This window comes from Triticum urartu, chromosome 5 (genome assembly GCF_003073215.2).
Source record: "Triticum urartu cultivar G1812 chromosome 5, Tu2.1, whole genome shotgun sequence".
Lineage (NCBI taxonomy): Eukaryota > Viridiplantae > Streptophyta > Magnoliopsida > Poales > Poaceae > Triticum > Triticum urartu.
Genome location: NC_053026.1, coordinates 43,131,237 through 43,157,684, shown reverse-complemented (window position 1 = coordinate 43,157,684; position 26,448 = coordinate 43,131,237). Strand labels below are relative to the sequence as shown.

At 44.2% G+C, this 26,448-nt stretch overlaps 2 protein-coding genes across 2 annotated transcripts in view; both read left to right on the top strand.

Moving 5' to 3' along the window:
* The window catches only part of LOC125555579, a 45,925-nt gene extending 24,295 nt beyond the window's left edge, over positions 1-21,630 (top strand). The window contains exon 4 of the transcript XR_007304765.1: positions 21,170-21,630. The gene's annotated coding sequence lies outside the window, so the exon portion shown is untranslated. The remainder of the gene's footprint in view (positions 1-21,169) is intronic.
* A 1,817-nt stretch (positions 21,631-23,447) lies between these two features.
* On the top strand, positions 23,448-25,925 carry LOC125555578. The gene is made up of 2 exons (XM_048718483.1): positions 23,448-23,526; positions 24,015-25,925. Exons 1-2 carry the CDS (start codon positions 23,478-23,480, stop codon positions 25,874-25,876), a joined length of 1,911 nt encoding a protein of 636 aa, XP_048574440.1. The 5' UTR covers positions 23,448-23,477; the 3' UTR covers positions 25,877-25,925.
* The last annotated feature ends 523 nt before the right edge of the window (positions 25,926-26,448 follow it).

Genomic DNA, 26,448 nt, shown 5'->3' with positions numbered 1-26,448 from the left:
AGCTCCATAGGCTTCACGTGGTGTCTTCTCTTGTCATAGTCTTCAATGTGAATATCTTCATATACCACCATTGACTTCAATGTCTTCGTACATTTTTAGGGGTCATCTCTGGTAGGAAAACCGAATCAATGAGGGACTTCTACCTGTGTTATCCTGCAATTCTCACAAACACATTAGTCCCTCAACTAGGTTTGTCGTCAATACTCCAAAACCAACTAGGGGTGGCACTAGATGCACTCCCCCTTTTTGGTGATTGATGACAAACTAGTTGAAGTTTTCAACGGGGAATATAATCTGTGAAATTGTAAAGGATAAGGAATTGTCTTCATAAGTTGCAAGGGCTCCCCCTGAAGATGTGCATATAAGTAATTTGCTTTTGGAATGCAAATGCACATGGCAGGTTGTACTTGTGGAGATCCACTTCATCTTATGATGACAATCCACTATGCATGTGAAAGTATATGAAGATAATGACATGCATAATGGAAAATGGACGTCTGCAGAATGATCTAAGTGCGGAATTTATCGTCGCACATGCGGAATTTATCATCGCAACACAAGGTGGAAAATAAGTAGCAGACGACCATCGAGTTTAAGTGTTACAACTCAAAGAACCAAATGTAGCAAAACGAGACTTGTAAGCACAAAGCAAAATATAAAGCACCCGCCCATATGGACCCGCTTGAAGACTATCAACCTCATATGCTTCTCCCCCTTTTGTTAGTAAGGACCAAAAAGGTTTGAAGACATAGAGCATCTACTCGTTCCCATGAGGAGTAGGTGAAGCAGCAGGGTCGTTGGTTGTGTTTGGCGGTGCTGAAGAGCTTGGAGCAGAGTCGAAGCGTGCTGAAGGAGGTGGCGGTGAAGTAGCATCATCTTCATCCTCGATTACTCTGGCATTCACAGTTGCAGCAGAGGAAGAGAACTCAGAGTCTTCAAGGGATGGAGTTCGTCGCAGCACTGCCCTTCGAGGAGGTGTGGAGTCAAACTTGAATCGCTCAGTGAAGCCATCCTCTTGAAGATCATCTTTAGAGCACATCAGTGTTAGCCCTTTCCATGTGCGGCGAGAGGTTTCATGGGCAACAAAAGCATTCTTGGTGGCAAGATTGCGAATGCGATTAACATCCACCAAGAGGCTTTGCATCTGACGCTTCAGCCAGTCATGATGCCTATCCTGTTTATGATGAAGAACCACAAGAAGCTCTCGGTCGTTGAGAACATGAGTGTGTTTCTTGGGTCGTGGAGCAGTTGTACTGTTAGTGGCTTCAGTGAGAGCAGGATGCGGTGCACGTGTAGTGCCAGCCAAAGGATACACACGAGTTACGGCTTCAACGCCTTCAACATTCTGAGTGAAAATTTGGTGCTCTGCATTCTGAAGACTGAGAGGTTCCTTGGCAGGCTCAGGATAGATGGCTTCAATAGACATATCCACATCAGGCAAAAAGAACCGATGGTTGCGGGCCGAGGGCTGATATGAGATAGCGGAGTGAAGTTTGATCAGCCGCATCACCCAAGGGGCCTAGAACTTCAAACCAAACAGATCAGAGCCAGATGCAGCAAGTTGGCGAATGAAGAAATCCTGTGTATTGAAGCATTTTCCATGAAGAATGTAGAAGACCAAAGTCTTCATTGCACCTTCCAGCTTGGCATGGGGAGAATGTCTTTTGATTGGCCAGAGAGTTCGCCTTATGATGTGATAAATGGTTCTTGGCAGATACTCAAGGTCTTCAACGAAGAACTCCGTGGGATAAGCAGCATCTTGGGGCAATGGCTTCATCATACTGAGCATCTGACTCATATTAGGTTCAGTCTTCTGAAAGATGCTCTCAATAGCTTCACTATGAAGCTGACAGCCATGCTCGTAGAGATCGCCAGGAGTGGGCAAACCAGTGAGCTCAATGATGTCAAAGGCTTTGGCTTCGTGATGAACGTTTCCTGTCATCCACTCCAAGACCCAAGTCTTCGGATCTCTGCTATACCCGCGGATGTGAAGTGTGGCATAGAATTGGAGCAGCAACTCTTCATTCCAATGCTCTTGGTCAGTGACGAACGGCAGCAGTCCAACCTCTTTGAAGCAATCCAGAGCTTCTTCCAGACAGGGCAGACCAGCTATTGCTTCAATGTCAAGGCGCTTGTGTGGGAAGATGCGACCTTGGTTGTAAAGAACGCATGAGTAATAGCTTCGCTGCGGATAACTCCAGAACCGATCAGATGATATTCTTTCCATGGAGTACGGGTTCTTGGAGCTGTTGAAGAATGTGTTGTCTGCTCTAAAGCCATTGATATTGAAGGAGCCAGGTGCTGATGCAGGACCTGGGAACCTTGGCAATCTTGGGATTGGCTTCTGTACCTGAGGCATGTGCTCAACATGATAGTCGAATTGGGGACCGGCAGCAGACGCAGGAACAGAACAGCGGGATCAGTGGCTTCACTGACTTCTGGTGCTTTTGTTGGTGAGGGCTCCACATTTACTTCAGCCATGACAGCGTCAGTGGCTTTAGTGGTGTTGGTGGTGGCAGCCGCAATATTTTCAACCTCCACTTGATGAGCTGGAGGGTCGCTTACGATCACGTTCTCCTCGAGAACTGCTTCTTGGTGGGACAGGGGAGTAGCAGCTTGTGGTACTTCTTCTTCATCGGCTAATGCAGCCGGAATGTCTTCAGCAGTTTTAGCTTCAGACGCAGAGACTTGAGGCCTTGGACCTTTGCGAAGCCTGCGCAACGTGGGCGACGCCTGTGGAGTTTGTGTTGGCTGGGCCTCAGAGTCTTCTTCCTCTTGTGGGCGATCCGCCCACGAAGCATCCTGTGCTATTGGTGTCAGTGGACGACCAATGCTGATGAGTTCACTGTGCGTGAGCACAGGCGATGATACCTGTTGGTGCTCTAGCTGAGGAAGGGCTGCATCATCTTCAACATGGTCATGGTGACCAATGTCCTCAACAGCGAGGGGATCAGCTGCTGGAAAGTCTTCAGCTTCATGAGCCTCTGTGAAAGCAGGCTCATGGACAGTCAGTTGACATTCTTGTGGATCGGCGTCGGGGTGAACCATGGAAATGGGTTCAACAATCAAGGGCTCTGTGGGAGCAGCCCGTTCCTTCTTGGTCATTCTTTTCTTCTTGGCGGGGGCAGTAGCAGAGGCTTCAGGATGTTTTCTCTTCCTTGCTTCAGCCTCAGCAGTCCTGGTCTTCTTCAGTTCTGAAGCGGTTGACCTGGCCTTTGGCTTCGGGCCAGTCATGCTAGTTGGGAAGACAAGGGGATCTGCCTCCTGCCTTGGTGCTTCAGGTTCAGCCATAGCGGGCTTCTTCTGCTTCTTGGCAGCCATCCTGGGGTCGATGCCAGGACGCCCAAGGGCCTTGCGCTTCTCAGCCTCATTGTAGGCTTGCACACACCTATCAGCCAGGACCTTCATGCGCTCACGAGAACCCTGAGCTTCTGCACGTTTCTTTAGAAAGGCTTCCTTGAGCTCGTGCAACATAATCTTGAAATTCTTCACGTCTTGCACGCTGAGCTTGGCCATATGCTTCTTGAACTGAGATTTCTCAAAGTCAATCTTCTGCTTCAGTTCGACAATGCGATGGGCGATAGCTAACTCTGAAGCAATAGCGCCATGGAAGGCGACACTAAGGCCAATGGGTAGTTGGAGATCGTCGAAGCTGATGTTTGGCGTGTCAAACCATTCATCAATGAAGTTGTGAATGACTGTTACATCAAAGAGAGGCAGATCATTGAAGATTTCTGCTTCTTCTTTGCTCTTGATGAGTTGCTCAAGAGCGTCATCTACAAGATCTTCATCACTTGACAGATCAATGGCATCATTGCGCAGAATGGCAGCAGCTGTTAGCTCTTGGCCGGTGTGTGGCAGAGGCATCTTGACCTTCTGGGGCTTGGAGATGCGTGATAAATCTTCGGACTGCACACTGTCTTCAGGAGGTGCAGTTGCCAGTGGCTTCGCCCGTGAGATTTTTGGTAAAGGGGCAGGCTTTGAAGCTTTAGGCTTCTTCAACTTCTTTGGCTTCGGTGCTGCAGGCGCTTCATCTGATTCAGCGTCAGCTGCAGGCTCATTCACTGCAGTCCCTTGAACCAAGATATGGGTGATGAGGCCTTCAAGGTTGTAGAAAGGACTGACGACATTGGGTTCTGCATCTCGTGTGCCATCAGCCCTTAGAGCTGAGGGACCAGGGTTGAAGTCTAGTCCCAATGTCTTCTTATTTTGCTTCACTGAGTTCTGGGCAAACTGGAAGTTGCGCTTGAACAGAATGTCGTCACGACACCATAGTAGTTACGATGGGTGTGCATCAGCAGGCTGTGGCCCACGGACCATGCAGGGATAGAAGCCTTGTTCAATGGCTTCATCTCTGGACCTGGGTTGAAGATTCTTGTATAGGATGTCTCCCCACGGTCTCTTGATGGTATTTTTCTCAGCATATTCCTGGGTTACAAATTGGTATTTGAACCATTGCTCTGCCCAATATCTTCGAATCCATTGGATTCGGGTCATGCGCTGATTGTAATCCTCTTCAGGATCTGTCTTGTACAGTTCTGAGAGGTAATCTGGCAGATCTCTAGATGTTTCTCCACGACGCTTTCTACCACCCTTCCTTGCTGATTTCTCTGAAGCCATGAACTTTAAACTGAAAGGCTTCAACACGTTCAAAGGCTTCAAAGATTTTCGCTTGCTGGACAAACAGGAACTTGCTTCGGGAGAATTTATATGATGCTGTAAGAATTCTGCAAATGAATGCAGACTATGAGAACCAAGGGATTCTCCCACGGACATGTACCTGTGACAGCATTAAGGTGCGAGGGAAGGGGAAGAGGTCATATGCATTCTCAGAAGATTTTGAATATAAATCAGTTTAGAAGACATTGACCTCATCCTGCGAAGACATTCACTCATAGATAAGGAGTTGGTTCCAGATTTGTACGAATCCAGAGATCAGTACAAGTGAGGAATCTAACTACTTTGTGAAGCATAAGTGAATATACTAGGCATGTTATGAGATGCAGTATGAGAGAGATCTAACTTGTGTGAATAGAAACTGCTTGTGGTAGAAAGTGACAAAGCCATAGGATCAACGGTGCCGTAAAAAGGAAGTTTTATTTACCACACTAAGAACTGCTAGACGGAGTGGAAGATGAGGCCGAGCAGTTCGATCTTCCGTGCCCTAACTGGGCGACGGCGGAGAGGACGATGTCCGTGGTCGGCGTGAAGACGGCGTCGGAGAGGTTGCGGCAGCGAAGCGCTTCATCGCCAGCGTCGTCGAGGGCTAGCGGTGGCGCTAGGGTTCGTGCGAGAGTGGAAGAAGAGATAATGACCGCCGTGAAGTGTGTATTTATAGGTACAGGGGCGGCATTGCGTTATTACACAGGTGCCCCTGGCGATTCGCATCTGAGGAACACGTGGCCATCATGCAGAATTTTGGAGTTTGTTCCACATCCCACGCACGCCTGGATTGTCGGGTGGTCGTTCCTACTTCTCCGGGTTTCATGTGGAGGAATGAGCATTGAAAGTGGACTTAAGGTTTGTCTTTGTATCTTCTGCTGACAAGGACGCAGAGAAGACATTCGACAGTTTCAATAGAATGCATATGATTTGGAGAGATAGAGTTTGAGATAGATAGCATAGAGAGGTTAGGGTCCGATCACATTCACTTAGTTCAAAAGATTCAACAAGAAGACATAGCTATAAGTCAATGCTGTAGAGGACAGAACACTAGTATATATATATAATCAACATAGTGAAGATAATCATGAAGACATGTTGAGATTGAAGCCAAACCAAATGTGAAGACATAGCAAGGTAACGCCATGAGTGAAACACTTCAAAATAGAACATTTGGTGGTGGCGTTACCCACCGTATAGGAAGTATTAGACCCAGACACGGCGCACAATTATCGTGGCGCTCCGAAGTCAAATTCCACATTAATGTATTCACACTTAGAATGTATGTCTTCATTGATTGAAGATATACTTTACTTCGTGTGTTTCACATCTAAGTCATCAATATGCATAAGGGTTAGGATGTGTGCCTGATCACAGGACATTTGAGGATTCCAGGATATTTAGCTCACACCGTAACTTGCAAAATCTCTTCTCATCCAAGGGCTTGGTGAAGATATCTGCCAATTGCTCTTCAGTGTTGACGTGTATGATATCAATATCTTCCTTCACAACATGATCTCTGAGAAAGTGATGACGAATTTCAATGTGCTTTGTCTTCAAGTGCTGAACTGGGTTGTTGGCAATCTTGATGGCGCTTTCGTTGTCGCAGTAGAGTGGCACTTGCTTCAGATGAATGCCATATTCCTTGAGTGTTTGCTTCATCCACAAAAGCTGAGCGCAGAAAGATCCAGCAGCAATGTATTCAGATTCAGCAGTGGAGAGAGATACACAGTTCTGCTTCTTTGAAGACCAACATACAAGTGATCGTCCCAGAAAGTGACATGTGCCTGATGTAGACTTGCGATCAACTTTGTCACCAGCATAATCAGCATCCGAGAATCCAACCAGATTAAACTCTGAGCCCTTTGGATACCATAATCCTAGAGTTGGGGTGTGAGCCAAATATCAAAGAATTCGCTTCACAGCTAAGTGATGCGACTCCTTTGGTGCCGCTTGGAATCGAGCACACATGCAAACACTAAGCATAATATCTGGCCTAGATGCACATAGATAAAGTAAAGAACCAATCATGGAGCGGTATACCTTTTGATCGAACTCTTTACCATTGTCGTCAGGACCCAGATGATGCTTGGCTGGCATTGGCGTCGTGAAGCCTTTGCAGTCTTGCATACCGAACTTCTTCAGGCAATCTTTGAGATACTTCTCTTGAGATATGAAGATGTTGTTGCGTTGCTGTCGTATTTGAAGACCGAGAAAGAACTTCAGCTCTCCCATCATAGACATTTGATATTGCTCTTGCATCATATATCCAAACTCTTCACTGTACTTCTGATTGGTGCAGCCGAAGATAATGTCATCCACATATATTTGGCACACAAATAGTTCACCATCATATGTCTTCGTGAAGAGAGTGGGGTCGAGAGAACCAGGTATGAAGCCTTTGCTCTTCAGGAAGTATTTGAGTGTGTCATACCAGGCCCGAGGGGCTTGTTTGAGGTCATACAGTGCCTTGTTGAGCTTGTATACCATGTCAGGATGTTTTGGATCTTCAAAGCCAGGAGGTTGTGCAACATACACTTCTTCTTCAATCTTGCCATTGAGGAAGGCGCTCTTCACATTCATTTGATAAAGAAGTATGTTGTGATGATTTGCATAGGCCAGCAGTATGTGTATGGCTTCAAGTCTAGCCACAGGAGCAAATGTTTCATCGAAGTTAATGCCTTCCACTTGAGTATATCCTTGAGCAACGAGACGAGCTTTGTTTCTGACAACTTGACCATGCTCATCTTGCTTATTGCGGTATATCCATTTGGTGCCTATTATGTTGTGCTTCCAAGGATCAGGACGCTTGACCAGTTCCCATACATTATTCAGCTCAAACTGTTGAAGCTCGTCTTGCATAGCTTGAATCCATTCAGGTTCCATGAAGGCTTCTTCAACTTTCTTGGGTTCTGTTATTGAGACGAATGCGAAGTGCCCACAGAAATTTGCTAGCTGAGTTGCCCTTGAACGAGTGAGTGGACCGGGTGCATTGATGCTATCAATTATTCTTTCAATCTACACTTCATTGGCAACGCGAGGATGTACAGGGCGAAGATTTTGCTCTTGCTGATCATTGTCGTTGTTAGAAGGAATGTCTTCAGGCTGAGCATCGTCTTCATGTTGATCAGGTGCTGAGATGATAAGTTCTTCTTCAGGATGAGCTTCAGAAGGTATAATTTCTCCAGTTCCCATTAGCTTGATTGATTCACTGGATGGAACTTCATCTAGCACATTTGGCAGTTGCTCTCTTTGTGAACCGTTGGTCTCATCGAACCGCACATCCACTGTTTCAACCACTTTGTACTGAAAGAGATTGAAGACTCTATAGGAGTGCGAATCCTTTCCATATCCAAGCATAAAACCCTCATGTGCTTTTGGTGCAAACTTTGAGGTGTGATGTGGGTCCTTGATCCAGCACCTGGCGCCAAATACTCTGAAGTAACTGACATTTGGCTTCTTGCCAGTAAGGAGCTCATAAGATGTCTTGTTCAGAAGCTTGAGTATTCTATAGTCTCACCTAAATAGCTTGGCGTAATCATGGTCATAGCTGTTTCCTGTGTGAAATTGTTATCCGCTCACAATTCCACACAACATACGAGCCGGAAGCATAAAGTGTAAAGCGTTCGACGACCCCATTCTGCTGTGGCATGTACGGGGCTGAGAATTCATGTGTGATGTCCAAGGTATCAAGATATGTATCAAGGCCAGTGTTCTTGAATTCGGTGCCATTATCACTTCTGATATGCTTTATCTTGGCGCCATAGCTGTTCATTGCTCGATTGGCGAAGCGTCTGAAGACATCCTGCACTTCAGTCTTGTAAAGGATTATGTGCACCCAAGTATATCTAGAATAATCATCAATAATGACAAAGCCATAGAGACAAGCAGTAGTAGTAAGAGTTGAGTAATGAGTGGGACCGAAAAGATCCATGTGAAGCAGTTCGAAGGGTCGAGTAGTGGTCATGATTGTCTTCGAGGGATGTTTGGCCCTCGTCATCTTTCCTGCCTCACAGGCACCGCATAAGTGATCTTTCTTGAACTTGACGCCCTCGATGCCTATGACATGCTTCTTCTTTGCCAGGGTGTGAAGGTTCCTCATGCCAGCATGCCCAAGCCTCCGATGCCAGAGCCAGCATTCTGAAGCTTTTGCTAGAAGACATACGGCAAGCTGTGGTCCTGCTGAGAAATCTACCATGTACAAATCATCTTTTCGATACCCTTCAAATACTAGAGACTTGTCAGATTCCATTAGAACAAGGCAACGATATTTTCCAAATATTACGATCATGTTTAAATCGCAAAGCATTGAGACAGACATTAAGTTGAAGCCAAGGGATTCAACAAGCATGACTTTATCCATGTGTTGATCCCTTGAGATTGCAACTCTACCTAGACCCAATACCTTACTTTTACCAGTGTGAGCAAATGTGATGTGGCTCTTGTCGGATGGACGTAAGGTTGAGTCCATAAGAAGGCTTCTTTTGCCAGTCATGTGATTTGTACACCCACTATCAATAATCCATTCTGAAGACGCTGGTGTCGTACCCTACAGTGCAGTTAGGGGGATAGGCTTCACGAAGAGCATTGTGAAGCAAAAACATTTGACGAACCAGTGGGTTATGAAAGCTTAGATCCAAATTAGGACTAATAGGGAGAGTAGCAAGCGATTCAGGAACGAAGTACATAGTAAGACCATTCGGGCATTTGATCTTGCGCCCTACAAGATGTTTAAGGTCCCCAGCAATAGCGTCAGACGATTTTGGTTTTCTGCTGGAGACCTTTCCCTGCAAAAGAGAGTTAAGCTTTCTTAGCCACCCACATCTTCAAGGGTGGCTTAGAAGCAATAAGTCTAAGTGCAGCATCTAAGAACTTTGGCTTTGGAGCCCTAGCAAACAGTCTTGCAGGCGGACAATAGTACTCATAAGAATAAGCAGAATAGTTCTTGGTCTTATGAACATGGCGGTTTGATGAACCGCTCTCATATTCATATGCCTGAGTATGGTTTCCCTGCAAAACATTTGCGTTAGTGCGACTCAGGTGAGTCCTCTATCTGTATGAAGCCTTTGGACCGTATGAAGCCTTTGGTCTGAGGTTTGTCTTCTTCACGTGAGGTGTCATGATGACATTCACAGGAAGATTCTCCAGACACCTTTTCGGAACCCAGATCTTCTTCATAGGCGGTCCATTCCTGCAGTTAGTACCAATGTACCTGGCAAACACTTCACCATTCTGATTCTTAAACAGATTATAGTTTGCATCAAAGGATTCATCAATGACAATGGGGTTAGCACAAGTGAACCCAGATAGAGTGGATGGATCTGCTGAAAATTCCTTTGCAGCAACCCATGTGGTTTTGGGGTACTACTCAGGTTTCCAGTAAGAGCCATCAGCATTCATTTTCCTTACGAACCCAACACCCTCTTTCCTCGGGTTTCGGTTCAAAATCTGCTTTTTGAGGACATCACATAGTGTCTGATGCCCTTTAAGACTTTTGTACATCCCTGTTTCAAGCAATGTCTTCAACCTAGCATTCTCATCAGCAATAGCAGTGGAATCCTCAGCAGAGGGGTTAGTTCCCACATCAACAGTTGAAGATATTGCAACAGTAGCAGCAGTAGAACATTCAGCAACAGTAGTAGCATTATCACGCTCAATGCATTTAAGACATGGTGGTTCAAATCCTTCCTGAGCGGAGCTGATCTGTTCGGCGCGACGTGACTCGTTTTCCTTTTGAAGATCTTCATGAGCCGCTCTCAATTTCTCAAGATCTTGCTTCCTTTGAAGATAATCATAGGAAAGCTTTTCATGAGTTGTTGAGAGAGTTTCATGATGACTTTCAAGTTCCTCATACTTAACGTGAAGATTTTTTATGTCTTCAATTAAGAATTCAAATCGAGTCATTTCAGCACCTAACAGATCATCGCTTCTGTCTAACAGTTTTTGAATATGTTCCATAGCTTTCTGTTGTTCAGTTGCAATTTTAGCAAGTGTTTTGTAGCTAGGTTTTGAACCACAATCAGAGTCATCGTCACTAGATGTTTGATAGTGAGTAGTGCGTGTGTTTACCTTGGCACCGCGTGCCATGAAGCAGTAGGTAGAAGCGGAGTAGTCCTTGTCATTTGCATCGGTGTCGGTGATGAAGTCATTGTCTTCAGTGTTGAAGATGGACTTGGCAACGTATGCTGTAGCCAGACTTGCAACGCCTGAATCGGACTCCTCCTCAGACTCCACCTCCGCCTCCTCAGAAGCGGACTCCTCCTCTGAATCCATTTCCTTGCCAACAAACGCACGTGCCTTGCCAGATGAGCTCTTCTTGTGTGATGAAGACTTTGAGGAAGACTTGGAAGAAGACTTTGAGTATTTCTTCTTCTTCTTGTCGTCAGAGTCATATTCCTTGCTCTTCTTCTTCTTTTTGTTCTCATTGTCCCACTGTGGACACTCAGAGATGAAGTGGCCAGGTTTCTTGCACTTGTGACATGTTTTCTTCTTGTAGTCGTGAGCAGAAGCTTCATCATTCCTTGAGCTTGATCGGGAAGACTTTCTGAAACCTTTCTTCTTGGTGAATTTTTGGAACTTCTTCACAAGCATAGCAAGTTCCCTTCCAATGTCTTCAGGATCATCCGAACTGCTGTCAGATTCTTCTTCAGATGAGGAGACAGCTTTTGCCTTCAAGGCACGATTTCACCCATGGTTTGGACCGTAGATATCTCTTTTCTCAGAAAGCTGAAACTCATGTGTGTTGAGCCTCTCAAGTATGTCAGACGGATCGAGTGTCTTGAAATCAGGACGTTCTTGAATCATCAGGGCTAGGGTGTCAAACGAACTATCAAGTGATCTCAGTAGTGTCTTGATGACTTCATGTTTGGTGATCTCAGTAGCGCCGAGGGCTTGAAGCTCATTTGTGATGTCAGTGAGTCGGTCAAATGTGAGCTGGACATTCTCATTGTCATTTCGCTTGAAGCGGTTGAAGAGGTTGCGAAGGACACTGATTCTCTGATCTCTTTGGGTTGAGACGCCTTCATTGACCTTGGAGAGCCAGTCCCAGACCAGCTTAGATGTTTCCAAAGCACTCACACGGCCATACTGTCCTTTGGTCAGATGACCACAGATGATATTCTTGGCAGTAGAGTCCAGTTGAACGAACTTCTTGACATCAGCAGCAGTGACACCTTCTCCAGCCTTGGGAACGCCATTCTTGACGACATACGATAGGTCGACGTCAATGGCTTCAATATGCATGCGCATCTTATTCTTCCAGTAAGGATATTCAGTTCCATCGAAGACGGGGCACGTAGCAGAGACTTTAATTATCCCTGCAGTCGACATAGCTAAAACTCCAGGTGGTTAAACCGAATCACACAGAACAAGGGAGCACCTTGCTCTGATACCAATTGAAAGTGCGTTATATCGACTAGAGGGGGGGTGAATAGGTGATTTTTATGAAAGTCTTCAAAACGTGAAAGTTATGAAGACAAACAATAGAAATAAACCTATTACCCTGCAGCGGAAGGTAGACTACACTAGGCAAGCCATAGTCAAGTATTCAATAGAGTGAAAGCACAATGACTAATAGTAGCAATGTAGTAAGGATCAGGTAGGAAGATATTGTGAAGCCACACAGAACACGCAGTCACTTAGTGAAGACAAAAGATAGTGCGAACATACAATGACTTCACAAGGAGTAACAGTAAGTAAAGGGAAGGGAAGATGAAACCAGTGACTCGCTGAAGACAATGATTTGTTGGACCAGTTCCAGTTGCTGTGACAACTGTACGTCTGGTTAGGGCGGCTAGGTATTTAAACCTTAGGACACACAGTCCCGGACACCCAGTCCTGAACACGCAGCTCAGGACACCCAGTCCTCACCGTATTCCCCTTGAGCTAAGGTCACACAGACCTCGCCCAATCACTCTGGTAAGTCTTCAAGGTAGACTCCCAAACCTTCACAGACTTCGTTCACCAGCAATCCACAATGTCTCTTGGATGCTCAGAACGCGATGCCTAATCGGCTGGAGGATGCACAGTCCTCAAGTGTAATAAGTCTTCAGATCACACGGACAAGAAGACTTAAGTGATGCCTAATTCTCTTTGGCTCTGGGTGGTTAGGGCTTTATCCTCGCAAGGAATTCTCTCTCAAAGGCTTCGATGTGGGTTGCTCTCAAACGACAAAAGCCGTACTCTGAATCTGAGCAGCCAACCGTTTATGGTTGTAGGGGTGGGCTATTTATAGCCACTTGGCAACCCGACCTGATTTGTCCGAAATGACCCTGGGTCACTAAGGAACTAACACGTGTTCCAACGGTCAGATTTCAAACTCACACGGAAACTTTACTTGGGCTTCAAGCAAAGCTGACTTACCCGACCCTAGACAAGATTCGCTCTCAAAGTCTTCACTCGAAGACATAGGTTTTGTTTAAGCATCACTTCAGTCATTCTGACTGGTTCTCTTGGACCCCACTTAACAGTACGGTGGTTCCTATGACTCAACACAGAATAAAGAGAACTACGAAAGATCTAAGTCTTCGAGCTCCATAGGCTTCATGTGGTGTCTTCTCTTGTCATAGTCTTCAATGTGAGTATCTTCATATACCACCTTTGACTTCAATGTCTTCATACATTTTTAGGGGTCATCTCTGGTAGGAAAACCGAATCAATGAGGGACTTCTACCTGTGTTATCCTGCAATTCTCACAAACACATTAGTCCCTCAACTAGGTTTGTCGTCAATACTCCAAAACCAACTAGGGGTGGCACTAGATGCACTTACAACAATAGTACTCATAAGAATAAGCAGAGTAGTTCTTGGTCTTACGAACATGGCGGTTTGATGAAACACGCTCATATTCATAGGCCTGAGTATGGCTTCCCTGCAAAACATTTGCATTAGTGCGACTCAGGTGAGTCCTTTGTCTGTATGAAGCCTTTGGACCATATGAAGCCTGTGGTCTGGGGTTTGTCTTCTTCACTTGTGGTGTCATGACGACATTCATGGGAAGATTCTCCAAACACCTTTTCGGCACCCAGACTTTCTTCATAGGCGGCCCATTCCTGCAGTTAGTACCAACATACCTGGCAAACACTTCACCATTCTGATTCTTAAACAGTTTATAGTTTGCATCAAAGGATTCATCAATAACAATGGGATTAGCACAAGTGAATCCAGATAGGGTGGATGGATCCACTGAAGGTTCCTTTGCAGCAACCCATGTGGTTTTGGGGTACTGCTCAGGTTTCCAGTAAGAGCCATCAGCATTCATTTTCCTTTCGAACCCAACACCCTCTTTCCTAGGGTTTCGGTTCAGGATCTACCTTTTGAGAACATCACATAGTGTCTGATGCCGTTTGAGACTTTTGAACATCCCTGTTTCAAGCAATGTCTTCAACCTAGCATTCTCATCAGCAATAGCAGTGGCATCCTCAGCAGAGGGGTTAGTTACCACATCAGCAGTTGAAGATATTGAAACAGAAGCAGCAGTAGAACATTCAGCAACAGAAGTAGTGTTATCACGCTCAATGCATTTAAGACATGGTGGTTCAAATCCTTCCTGAGTGGAACTGATCTGTTTGGCGCGAAGTGACTCGTTTTCCTTTTGAAGATCTTCATGAGCCGCTCTCAATTTCTCAAGATCTTGCTTCCTTTGAAGATAATCATAGGAAAGCTTTTCATGAGTTGTTGAGAGCGTTTCATGACGACTTTCAAGTTCCTCATACTTAACATGAAGATTTTTGATGTCTTCAATTAAGGACTGAGATCGAGTCATTTCAGCGTCTTACAGGTCATCGCTTTTGTCTAATAGTTTTTGAATATGTTCCATAGCTTTCTGTTGTTCAGTTGCAATTTTAGCAAGTGTTTTGTAGCTAGGTTTGGAACCACAATCAGAGTCATCTTCACTTGATGTTTGATAGTAAGTGGTGCGTGAGTTTACCTTGGCACCGCGTGCCATGAAGCAGTAGGTGGGAGTGGAGTTGTCCTTGTCATTAGCATCGGCGTTGGTGACGAAGTCATTGTCTTCAGTGTTGAAGATGGACTTGGCAACGTAGGCTGTAGCCAGACTTGCAACGCCAGAATCGGACTCCTCCTCAGACTCCACCTCTGCCTCCTTAGAAGCAGACTCCTCCTCTGAATCCATTTCCTTGCCGACAAACGCGCGGGCTTTGCCAGATGAGCTCTTCTTGTGTGATGAAGACTTTGAGGAAGACTTGGAAGAAGACTTTGAGTATTTCTTCTTCTTCTTGTCGTCAGAATCATACTCCTTGCTCTTCTTCTTGTTCTCATTGTCCCACTGCAGACACTTAGAGATGTAGTGACCAGGTTTCTTGCACTTGTGGCATGTTCTCTTCTTGTAGTCATGAGCAGAAGCTTCATCATTTCTTGAGCTGGATCGTGAAGACTTTCTGAAGTCTTTCTTCTTGGTGAATCTCTGGAACTTCTTCACAAGCATAACAAGCTCCCTTCCAATGTCTTCAGGATCATCAGAACTGCAGTCAGATTCTTCATCAGATGAGGAAACAGCTTTTGCCATCAAGGCGCGAGTTCGCCCATAGTTGGGACCTTAGATGTCTCTTTTCTCAGAAAGCTGAAACTCATGTGTGTTGAGCCTTTCAAGTATGTCAGACGGATCGAGTGTCTTGAAGTCAGGACGTTCTTGAATCATCAGGGCTAGGGTGTCAAACGAGGTGTCAAGTGATCTCAGGAGTGTCTTGACGATTTCATGCTTGCTGATCTCAGTAGCGCCGAGAGCTCGAAGCTCATTTGTGATGTCAGTGAGGCGGTCAAACGTGAGCTGGACATTCTCATTGTTGTTTCTCTTAAAGCGATTGAAGAGGTTGCGAAGGACACTGATTCTTTGATCTCTCTGGGTTGAGACGCCTTCGTTGACCTTGGAGAGCCAGTCCCAGACTTGCTTGGATGTTTCCAGAGCACTCACACGGCCATACTGTCCTTTGGTCAGATGACCACAGATGATGTTCTTGGCAGTGGAATCCAGTTGAACAAACTTCTTGACATCAGCAGCGGTGACACCTTCACCAGCCTTGGGAACGCCATTCTTGACGACATACCAGAGGTCGACATCAATGGCTTCAAGATGCATGCGCATCTTATTCTTCCAGTAGGGATATTCAGTTCCATCGAAGACGGGGCACGCAGCGGAGACTTTGATTATCCATGCAGTCGACATAGCTAAAACTCCAGGTGGTTAAACCGAATCACACAGAACAAGGGAGTACCTTGCTCTGATATCAATTGAAAGTGCTAGTGATCGACTAGAGGGGGGGTGAATAGGCGATTTTTATGAAATTCTTCAAAACATGGAAGTTTCGAAGACAAATGATAGAAATAAACCTATTACCATGCAGCAGAAGGTAGACTACACTAAGCAAGCCATAGTCAAGTATTCAATGAAGTGAAAGCACAATGACTAATAGCAGCTAGGCAGTATAGATCAGGTAGGAAGATAGTGTGAAGCCAATCAGAACGATCAAATACTCAGTGAAGACAAAAGATAATGCAATGACTTCAGAAGGACGAAACCAGTGACTCGTTGAAGACAATGATTTGTTGGACCAGTTCCAGTTGCTGTGACAACTGTATGTCTGGTTAGGGAGGCTGAGATTCAACTCAGAAGACCGCGTCTTCACCTTATTCCCCTTGAGCTAAGGACACCTAGTCCTCGCCCAATCACTCTGGTAAATCTTCAAGGTAGACTCCCAAACCTTCACAGACTTCGTTCACTGGCGATCCACAATGACTCTTGGATGCTCAGAACGCGACACCTAACCGGCTAGAGGATTCACAGTCCTCAAGCGTAATAAGTTTTCAGATCACACAGACAAGAAGACTTCAGTGATGCCTAACACTCTTTGGCTCTGGGTGGTTAGGGCTTTATCCTCGCAAGGAATTCTCTCTCAAAGGCTTCGAGGTGGGTTGCTCTCAAACGACAAAAGCCGTACACTAACTCTGAGCAGCCAACCGTTTATGGTTGTAGGGGGTGGGCTATTTATAGCCACTAGGCAACCCGACCTGATTTGTCCGAAATGACCCTGGGTCACTAAGGAACTGACACGTGTTCCAACGGTCAGATTTCAAACACACGCAGCAACTTTACTTGGGCTACAAGCAAAGCTGAGTCATCCAGCTCTGGATAAGATTTGCTCTCATTGTCTTCCCTTGAAGACATAGGATTTTGGTTGAGCATCACTTCAGTCACTCTGACTTTGTTCACTTGGACCCCACTTAACAGTACGGTGGTTCCTATGACTCAACAAAGAAGAAAAGGAGACAACGAAACAACTAAGTCTTCGCACCCCATAGTCTTCACGCAATGTCTTCTCTTGTCATAGTCTTCAATGTGAATATCTTCACATACCACCATTGTCTTCAATGTCTTCATACATTTTTAGGGGTCATCTCCGTTAGATAAACCGAATCAATGAGGGACTACTACCTGTGTTATCCTGCAATTCTCACAAACACATTAGTCCCTCAACCAGGTTTGTCGTCAATACTCCAAAACCATCTAGGGGTGGCACTAGATGCACTTACATTTTTTCCATCCTTTGATTTTCATGTCTCCACTTCTTTTAGAAATCTCGTATGGACAGTTGAGATTCGTAGGATGACCTGGCTGTATGTTCAAAACATTAAGACTACCTTTCTGACACATCAAATGAGGCACACAATTCTCTGGGATTATCTGTTGAAAAACATAGTAATAACTTCATAGTTAGCAATGATGTACTAGTTTTAGAAGTATGCAAAAGATGCACGGATGTCGTAATAGTAAAAATCTTACCAGGGTATCTCCATGGTAGTTACCATAGTTGAACACATGCACTAGTGGCACGTATTGACCCTAATATTGAGGAGTTTGATTGTGGATATTGTAATTCTCAATGTTAGTATAAAATCCGACCAGATATTTTTTCTCCTTGTAAGTTGTTAATTCGGAGCCATCGGTGTAGTGGGTTTTGTTTACCATCTCCCGCACATTCTTTGAACAATAAAAATAAGCTGTCAACTATTTTGAAATAAACAATATAAATTAGCTAATAACTATGTTTGAGAAACTCACATAGCGGTAGAACTAGAGGCATATCAATAAGGACCCAAATGTCCATATTGTCTTGGTCGATGTCAGGATTACCAAGATCCATGGTGATAAGCATACCCTCATCAAAACCATACATCTTGCAAAATGCTTCCCAATTTTTGTAACCAAAATGGGTTACGCTCTCAGAATTATACAGATTTACTTCAAAGTCCACATCATGATGAGTCCTTAGGTGAATTTTCTTTGTTTCAGAAATTTCATGGTCTTCAAAATCCATCCTCTCCAAGACATAGCGTCTTGCATGGCATGGGATAAGCTATACTCGAATTGTAAAAGATGGAAATTACACGTCGAAATATTTGAAGTCATGCTTAATTATGAAAATAACACTTGTCGTCGTTGTGTACCATTTCAACTTCGAAGGTCTCCTCGAGCTTAATGCTGAAGCGCCGATCATCGTCCAGGTGAGGCATGTCGCACAGACCTCGATCGTCGTGGCACCAGCCGCACTCCCCCAGGAGACTTTCGTCGTCCGATGACGACATATCCTATGTTCATAATTCAAAACTACATCATCTCTTGCGTTGCGTTAGGTGAATATTGTTAGTCATGCACACTTGTGCATTTTCAGCCAGGCCCAGTGGAGTTGGCCTAAAAACATTTCTTTCTTTAGGTCTGCTACATCCATCTCAAGTATTTATGGTCAAGGATTAGCAGGGCCATCCAAATAGAATATGTATAACACAAGAGGCAGTTGATCCTACTTAATTAAGTACTAAGATACCCCGGCCCATGCATTAGTAGCAAGTACCCCATATGTCCGATTTTTAGCAAAGTCATGCTAAAATTCACAGAAAATTTCAGCATGACCTTTGCTGAAAATAGGACATATGGAGTACCCGAATTTGCCAGAACGGAAGTTAATCGACATTCCGGCAAACTCAAGGGCCTCTCGGGGTACCTGCAAAATCATCACGACACGATGGTTGGAGACAAAACCCAGCAAACTCAAGGGCCTCTACTTTCATATGGATGAAAAGGCCACACACCATATGGTCCTCTACTTTCATATGGATAAAAATCAGCTCAACTTATGTGAGCTTCCATTCCAGATCTAATAGGTCACCCAACAAAAAATCATCAATAGTTTTAGCTGAAAAAAATCATGGATTGCTGTTAACTGAAAATTAGTGAAAGAAACTGTTGCCGGTCATGGATTACTGTTGATTAAAAATAGAGCATCTGGCTTGTCTTACCATGTTCACTAAGTCCACAAAAATGAATAGGTTCAGTAAACTTAAACTCTGAGCAAGTGTACTGCTTATTGTTAAGATTTGAGCTTCTTTTCGATAACTATAACACAACAGTTTTTACGATCTGGGCAGGTTTGGTAGCATCACAATTTGTTGACTTTAGCATGCCAATCTGTACTTACAGCATAAAATTAATTGCTTGCAAACTTAAAATAGAAGTTAGCTGCCTCTTGGAGAAAGTAAAATGGAGATACGACTTTCTAAGCTCTTGTTAGTCGAGGTCCTTCTTTTGCGGGGTCTTGTTAGTCTAGTTAGATAGGTAGGACTAAGCATTTTGATCATAGGATTGTGAAAAGATTGTTTCCGTTGAGAGATGATCTTTACTATGCCACTAGAAATATTATGTCTCCCTGAAACAGTGTGTTAGTTGTTAGTCTAGCCATGTTGATTATTTTCTGAAGCGGGTTTCATGCCAAAGAATATCCAGCATTTGATAAGGAATCGTTCCCTTACAATTTGGGATATTGCCAGACTGGTATGATTCAGTCAAATGCATATGAAGTCTTAATCTAAATTTTCCTTGCACTATGTGCTTGCATTTGATTAAAAAATTCACTACCTTAACAGAATCTAATGTGCCGTATGACGACTCTATGAATCTGATGCCAGATGGAACTATTTATCAAGACATGATACACGACTATGTTCAGATTGTAAGGACAATATATGAAGGTTTGATTTGTCATTGTACCTGTCACTGACACAAGCACTTACTAAAAAAACAAAAACCTAACTGTTCTCTGAATAATCATTCATGGGAAGGGGAACAATATGTGTGGTGCTAAAATCATTTATGGGCAGGGAATGGGGAGGAAGGGTGGAGAGGGAGGAAGGAGGAAGGAGGAGAGGTACCTGGGCGGGCGCGGCCGGTCGCCGGAGGGGTCGGGGTCGGGGTTGGGGTCGGGGTCGGCGGCGGCGTCGAAGGGATGCAGGGATGCCTCGGTTGGTCGTGGGGAGGCCGCGGTCGTCGTCCTGCACCCCATGCCCGGGCTGAGGTAGAGGCGGCGCAGTGCAGGGGCCGACGCGGGGAGGCTGTCGGCGGCGACGGCGACGTGGGTGGGGCGGCGGTGTAGTGGGTTGGTGGCGAGGACCGAGACGGCGAGGCGGGGCGCGGGGGTCGTCGGAGCGGGTGTGGAGCGAGGGGGAAAGTGGAGGAAGGGACGAAGCGATCGGACGAATTAGCTAGGGGGAAAAAACTTAGTAATGGCGCACTGTCTACGTGATGCTCCATTAGTATGTTTGGAAAAATGAAAAAAAATTGTTACTAGTGGCGCACCATGTATCTGGTGCACCATTAGTGTCTTCCACACTAATGGCGCACCTGTACATGGTGCGCCACTGCTAAATTGTAGTGGCGCACCACATGTCAGGTATGCGATTAGTATCCATTTCATCTATAGCCCTTTTCCTAGTAGTGTTACTCTCCAACTACAATTCTATGCAAGCACTGATCTTCAAATTGAAGGTGATTATTCTTTTTAAGAAGGGAGAATGATTCACTTTGGTGTACATGATCCTATGGTCTTTTTTATTGATTGCTATGGATGTTCCTATTATATCCTCTAATTGACCAAAAACCCAATTCGGTGCCCAGGCTCATCTGCACCCGGTCAGAAAAAAATAAAGAAATACTAAAACTATTTTTTTGTGTGTGATAGACAATTGTATGCGTGAGGTTCGCTCCAAACTTCAACTTATTTGGACATCTGAGCAGCTCAGCAAAAAAAACAAATCGGGTCAGAACAGTGTGTGAACAGTAAACTTTTTTACAGACCCTGAATTTGTTTTTTTTCTGAGAGTTGCTCAAATGTTCAAATGAGTTGAAACTTGGAGCGCACCTCACGCATACAATTGTCTATCACACAAAAAAAATTGGACTTTTTTAAACACTTTTAGTATTTCTTTTTCGTCAGGGGGGTGCAGATGACCTCAGGAGCAGAAACGTCACACTCCTAACTGAACCAACTTGCCATTTCATACTCATGCTATTAGATCGGGTGCTCATGCACAAGGGTTACTTCTCTTAAGGGTGTGTTACTATTTATTTGTGGTTTAGACTTGAACACATACTTCTGTTTGAAAACAACAAGTGCCAGCATCTCATGATTACGGTAACTAATTGTTCATTTAACACATGCAGATTATCAGATACAACCGGATTCCGCCACTTTGCAGTGTCAGATTTTTGTTGGTGAGCTAGCCCATGTTGTTCATGGAATGGCCTGATGTGAAAGGAAATGGGTCCATAGGTCGAGAAGAGAAGCTTTCATTTAGCATAAGTGTGGTGTTGTTGCAATTTTTTATATTAGTTAGATATTCAGATAGCCTTTGTTTGGAGGTTAGATAGTCTTATTATGAGAATCAAGTATGAAATTATGACATTCTATGAGGACTATGTTTAGGCACATAAATTATGAACCAATTATTCCTTCTTGAGAGGCGTTGTTTTTTCAGAAAAATACTACTATGATTTCAGAATTTTAGCAAAACATGCAAGTTGTCATCTTGAGATTAGTTGTTAACTAGCATTTGAAGGCATGTGATATACAAAGAGACTAATGGGTATGTATTGTGCTTTTATATAAAAATATACAATATCACCTGTTGTGCATGTGGAATCTATCTAAAGATATAGGTTATCCTTTATCGGTATTGATCCACAAGAATGTGTATGTCCCCGTTGCAACGCACGGGCAATTAATTAGTCTACCTTATTAAAGACGGGCCGTACACATTATTTGAAATTTTAAATTTTAAACTAAGGGGAGCACCACGGCCTGTGACCACCTGGTCGAACCTCGCATGTGCGTGGGCTAATCACCAAACCAGGCTACCCTTCGTGCTTTCAAAGGATAAACAATATTTATGTTGTCAGTCCTTGTAAAAAATATTTATGTTGTCAGTTCTTATGTCATGAATATCAAAAACTATATTTATGAATTTTTAAGGTTTTTCTTTGAGAGTAGTGAAACTTTTCATCGTAAAAAAATGAGGCGGCTTAAGACTACTCTCTATATTTAGGTTGAATTGACAGCTATCCATAGATAATAATAGGGTGACCAAGACTACAAATTTGCACGAAGTACCTAACTTTAAATATACCTTCCCCACGAAAGAAATTGTGTAGCTGGCTGGCCTACGGACTCATAAACTTGAAACTATACAACACACATCACTCTTATATATATTTATCTCTAAAAAACTCAAATCAATTCTATCTTTAATTAGCTAATTGACGGTGTGTATACTTAGATTGCAATGCCCACAAGGATATCTGAACAATGTAAAATACAAAGGTAACATAAAGAAATAAAAAGATACACCAGAGTATAAGCTGTTATTTTTTTAAAAGAATATACTCCTAAGTTTTTTCTTACGTAGAGCAAAAAAAAGAATATTGGACAACAAAATTTGGGTCCCTTTATAATACCAAGTATCATCATGGTCGGGTGGTTAGCAGGACAAAGGTTCGAACAGCGGGGCTCCACAATTTTTTTAGATTTCAATTTTAATTTGTACGGTCTTCAAAAGACATATACACTACAGTTGTCACATTTAAATGCGAACCATCCTTGGTCTCGTGGCCATCCATGACAGGCTATTAGCTCGGGATTATAGGTTCAATCTACACCGGCCGCATCTTTTTACATTTTATTTGTGGAATTATGCACATAAATAAATAAAATGCAAGAAAGTTATCTGCAAAAAAGCCACTGACAGGTGGGCCTAGACTGCGCTGGTACGCCACATGTGCAGGCTATACGTCGGCATCTTTTTTTATTTTTTTGTGGAATTTTGTGAGTAAATAAATAAAATGGATGAAAGTTATCTGCAAAAAAAGCCACTTATAGGTGGACCTAGGCTGCGCTGGCAGGTCACATATCGAGGTCATATGCCCGGATACGGTAGAAAGCACCGTATTTGCATGCCGAGATAAGTTAAGCGACCACAATTTCGTATTTTGTAAATTTTAGAATCAAATTACACATCAAACACAAGTTCTATGACTTTCACTGATATTGACTCGCTAAAAAAAACCCAATGCCCCAGTCTACTCTATTTAGGCTCATAATTCGAACCAACCTAATACTACTCCCTCTGTCCCATGCATATCATATCAAATATACAGTATGTCCAACACACGCATATTAGATTTCGCAACTAATGTATTTGTTGCAAGAATGGTTAACGATTCCCTAGCAAACATTATAGTATGGTATTCATGAATAAATAAATAATGAAAAACAGATTTTTTTTTTTGTTTTGCTTTACCTCGGTCTTACGAAGATGCTTATATAGTATACACAGTTTTCGATTCTGACACCATATTAGCTAACCAGGTCTTTTATGTGATGTAAACTTTGCTTTCTTTCAAACACCATGTTTTTTTTTCAGAATTATTATTAATATAGCTTCGTTCTTCCTAGAGCACTGGCAGCAACCGCATCATGGAAGGGTCGAGGGAAGACGATCCGATATGCGTCAGTGACAGCGAAGGTAAAATTCCAATGTACAAGTGCATGTCGTGTATTAAAGATAATTGTTCTCTGTCCTGAAGGCATATGGGTGGGTTATGGCATTGTATAGGTTTCAGACTCTTTGAACCTTTCTGCATGCTCTTATAACAATGATGTGAGGTGTGAGATTTGTCTGACTCTTGTATGATTAACTTTTAAGGTATCATTAACCATTCATGAATGTTTAGCCCCTCTCTTCACATGTTAGATTTTCAGATCGGCAGTAGGAGGATATCGACACCTGTGCTCAAAACGGAAGTACGTATATAGTTGAGGCATTGCTTGCACCTGTATAGTTGAGCCCCTGTATGCATGTACATCAGTGGATATTGTTTAGCTGTTTGGGCTATATTCTGTTGCATCAACAGTTCTACACAGTGACTTCTACAATATCATTTTTATCCTACTCCTCAAACTAGATTCTTCCTTGTCTCATATTTTCCACTCTTATCTGTTATCCCTGGTCAGAAACAGTTCAAATGGAAACCAATGGGTTATCTCTCAAGACTCAGGAAATCGAGTCAAAAAGAAAGTGGGAGACAGCCGCAGACCTCAGCAGCCGCTTTTGCAGTAACCAACATGAAAGTCCATGGGAAGGTGGTACAGCGAAGCACATCGCATGCCATTCGTCTGGGCACCAAGGTCACTCTTCGCAAGAGTGGCCTCGATGGAATGATGGTTCGCTCACTACCACGCTAGGGGAAGTACTGGCCCCCGACAAGTCTAGTCCAATATTCAGAGCATGTAAAACAAAAAACTCAGGGAAGAGATTCAAGAGAAGGATATGCTTTACATGCCGTGAAGAAGGTCACTATGACCGTCAGTGTCCTCAAAAGTTAAGAGCTATATCTGCCAACCTGTCAAAAGTAGTAGAAGAGTGGCCTCTATGGAATGATGGTTCACTCACTACCTCACTAGGGAGGCAAAGCAGTAACCAACATAAGAGTCCATGGGAAGGCCGCACAACGGAGCACATCGCATGCCATTCCTCTGGGTACCAAGGCCAATATTCGCAAGATTGGCTTCTATGGAATTATGGTTTGCTCACTACCTTGCTAGGGTGGCAAAAAGATTTCCGCTTTTGCAGTAACCAACATGAAAGTCCATGGGAAGGCGGCAAAACAGAGCACATCGCATGCCATTCCTCTGGGTACCAAGGCCACTATTCGCAAGAGTGGCCTCCACGGAATTATGGTTCGCTCACTACCTCACTAGGGAGGCAAAAAGATTTCCACTTTTGCAGTAGTCAACGTGAAGGTCCATGGGAAGGCGGTAGAACAGAGCATCAGGACAAAATGAATGGGATAATCACTTGTTTGGTTTGTGGCAAGGAAGGACATTACAGTTGTGACTACCCTTTCAAGGATCAGGAGCACAAAGTCTTTTGCACACTCTGTAGCAAAAATGGCCACTGTAGCATGTGGTGTTGCCAGCAGAACAAGTCGGAGAGTCGCGCTTGCACCCGCTGTGGAGAGATAGGGCATACTGCTAGTACACATGGTCTCGGTTGCTCAAGCTGTGACGAATATCATCTGGATGGAGAGTGCCGACTGAGCGAAGTTAAATGCTTTGTTTGTGAATGTCAGGATCATTATCTTGCTCAGTGCCCCTTGAATTTCCAAGGTGCTCTGTGGCTTGCACTATCAAAACGAGGCAGCACATCATCTACACCTGCCAAGTGTTCCGCAAAATCAGAAGAAAAAGTACTTAGAGCCGATGGGTCTAGTCCAATTTGCTTTACGTGCCGTGAAGAAGGTCACTTTGCCTTTCAGTGTCCTCAGAACAGCCCCAGCGTGTCCGAAGAATTTGAAGAGAGCAGCACTATAGCTACAGCCACCAACCTGTCCAAAGAATTAGAAGGCCAGGACCCTGGTACTGCCAAACAATCATCAGAAACAAAGCCGATATTGTACGATCAGTGTTGCCCCTCAAAAGCAAAAGTACTGACCTCCAACAAGTCTAGTCCAATGGTTAGAACATGTAAAACAAAAACAGAAGGGGAGAAAAGGATGTGCTCTACATGCCGTGAAGAAGGTCACTATGCCCGTATGTGTCCGCAGAAGTTCGGAGCTATATCTGGCAACACGTCAAAAGAATTAGAAGAGAGCAGCACTATAGCTACATCCTCCAACATGTCCAAAGTATTGGAAGAACAGGACCCTGGTACTGCTAAACATTCATCAGATATGAAGTGGGTTCTTCGATGTGTTAGCTGTGGTCAGGAAGGGCACAAGGCCAGGAGCTGTCCAACACGAGTGTTTGTATGCTCCTTATGCAATGAAGAAGGCCACAAAGCCAAGAAATGCCCTCAGAAGCGCCAGAAGCGTTAAGACTGCCGCACCAAAAGCTATCGGTTAAGCAAACAGTGATACACACTATACTGTCATTAAATTTTCAATCACGCCAAGAAGCAGCTGGGAAAGAGATGTTGACACTAAGATACAACCAAGGAAGCTTGGTAAGATACTCTCTGAGCTGAGCCAGACCTCCACCTTTGACCAAGACATAGTGTTCCCTGTTTCGCTGTCAAATCCTCGCCTCGAGTGTCTACCTCAGGGCTAGGAAGGGACCACCTGACTCAGCCTCCTTCCCTCTGTGCAGCACCATTGCCGAGTCGCTGGTCGATGGAAAGCAGGGACGAGTTGTCGCCGGAGGTCGCACAGGGGAGCCAAGGTTGGCTAGAGCAGACGCTCCTGGGCAACAGCCGGCAGAGCGTCGATGACTGTCGCAACGAGCGGCATTGAAGGCAATGTCGGAGGTCCTCACTAATGGTGTTGAGGCTCGGTCTCGGGTCTTTGTCCATGATAATAGGTATCCACCCCCTTCCAGAGGACTCGTCCACCCTGGCGATGTGCGTGTGCGGTATCCTTTGTTTGATTGTCGTTCCCGTTGCAGGCATGCT

Bases quoted from the DNA above. Each gene is read 5' to 3' on its own strand.
- LOC125555578 (XM_048718483.1), top strand. From the start codon at position 23,478: ATGGAAGGGTCGAGGGAAGACGATCCGATATGCGTCAGTGACAGCGAA. The intron at 23,527-24,014 runs GTAAAATTCCAA...ATCCCTGGTCAG, and splicing joins ATGCGTCAGTGACAGCGAAG to AAACAGTTCAAATGGAAACC.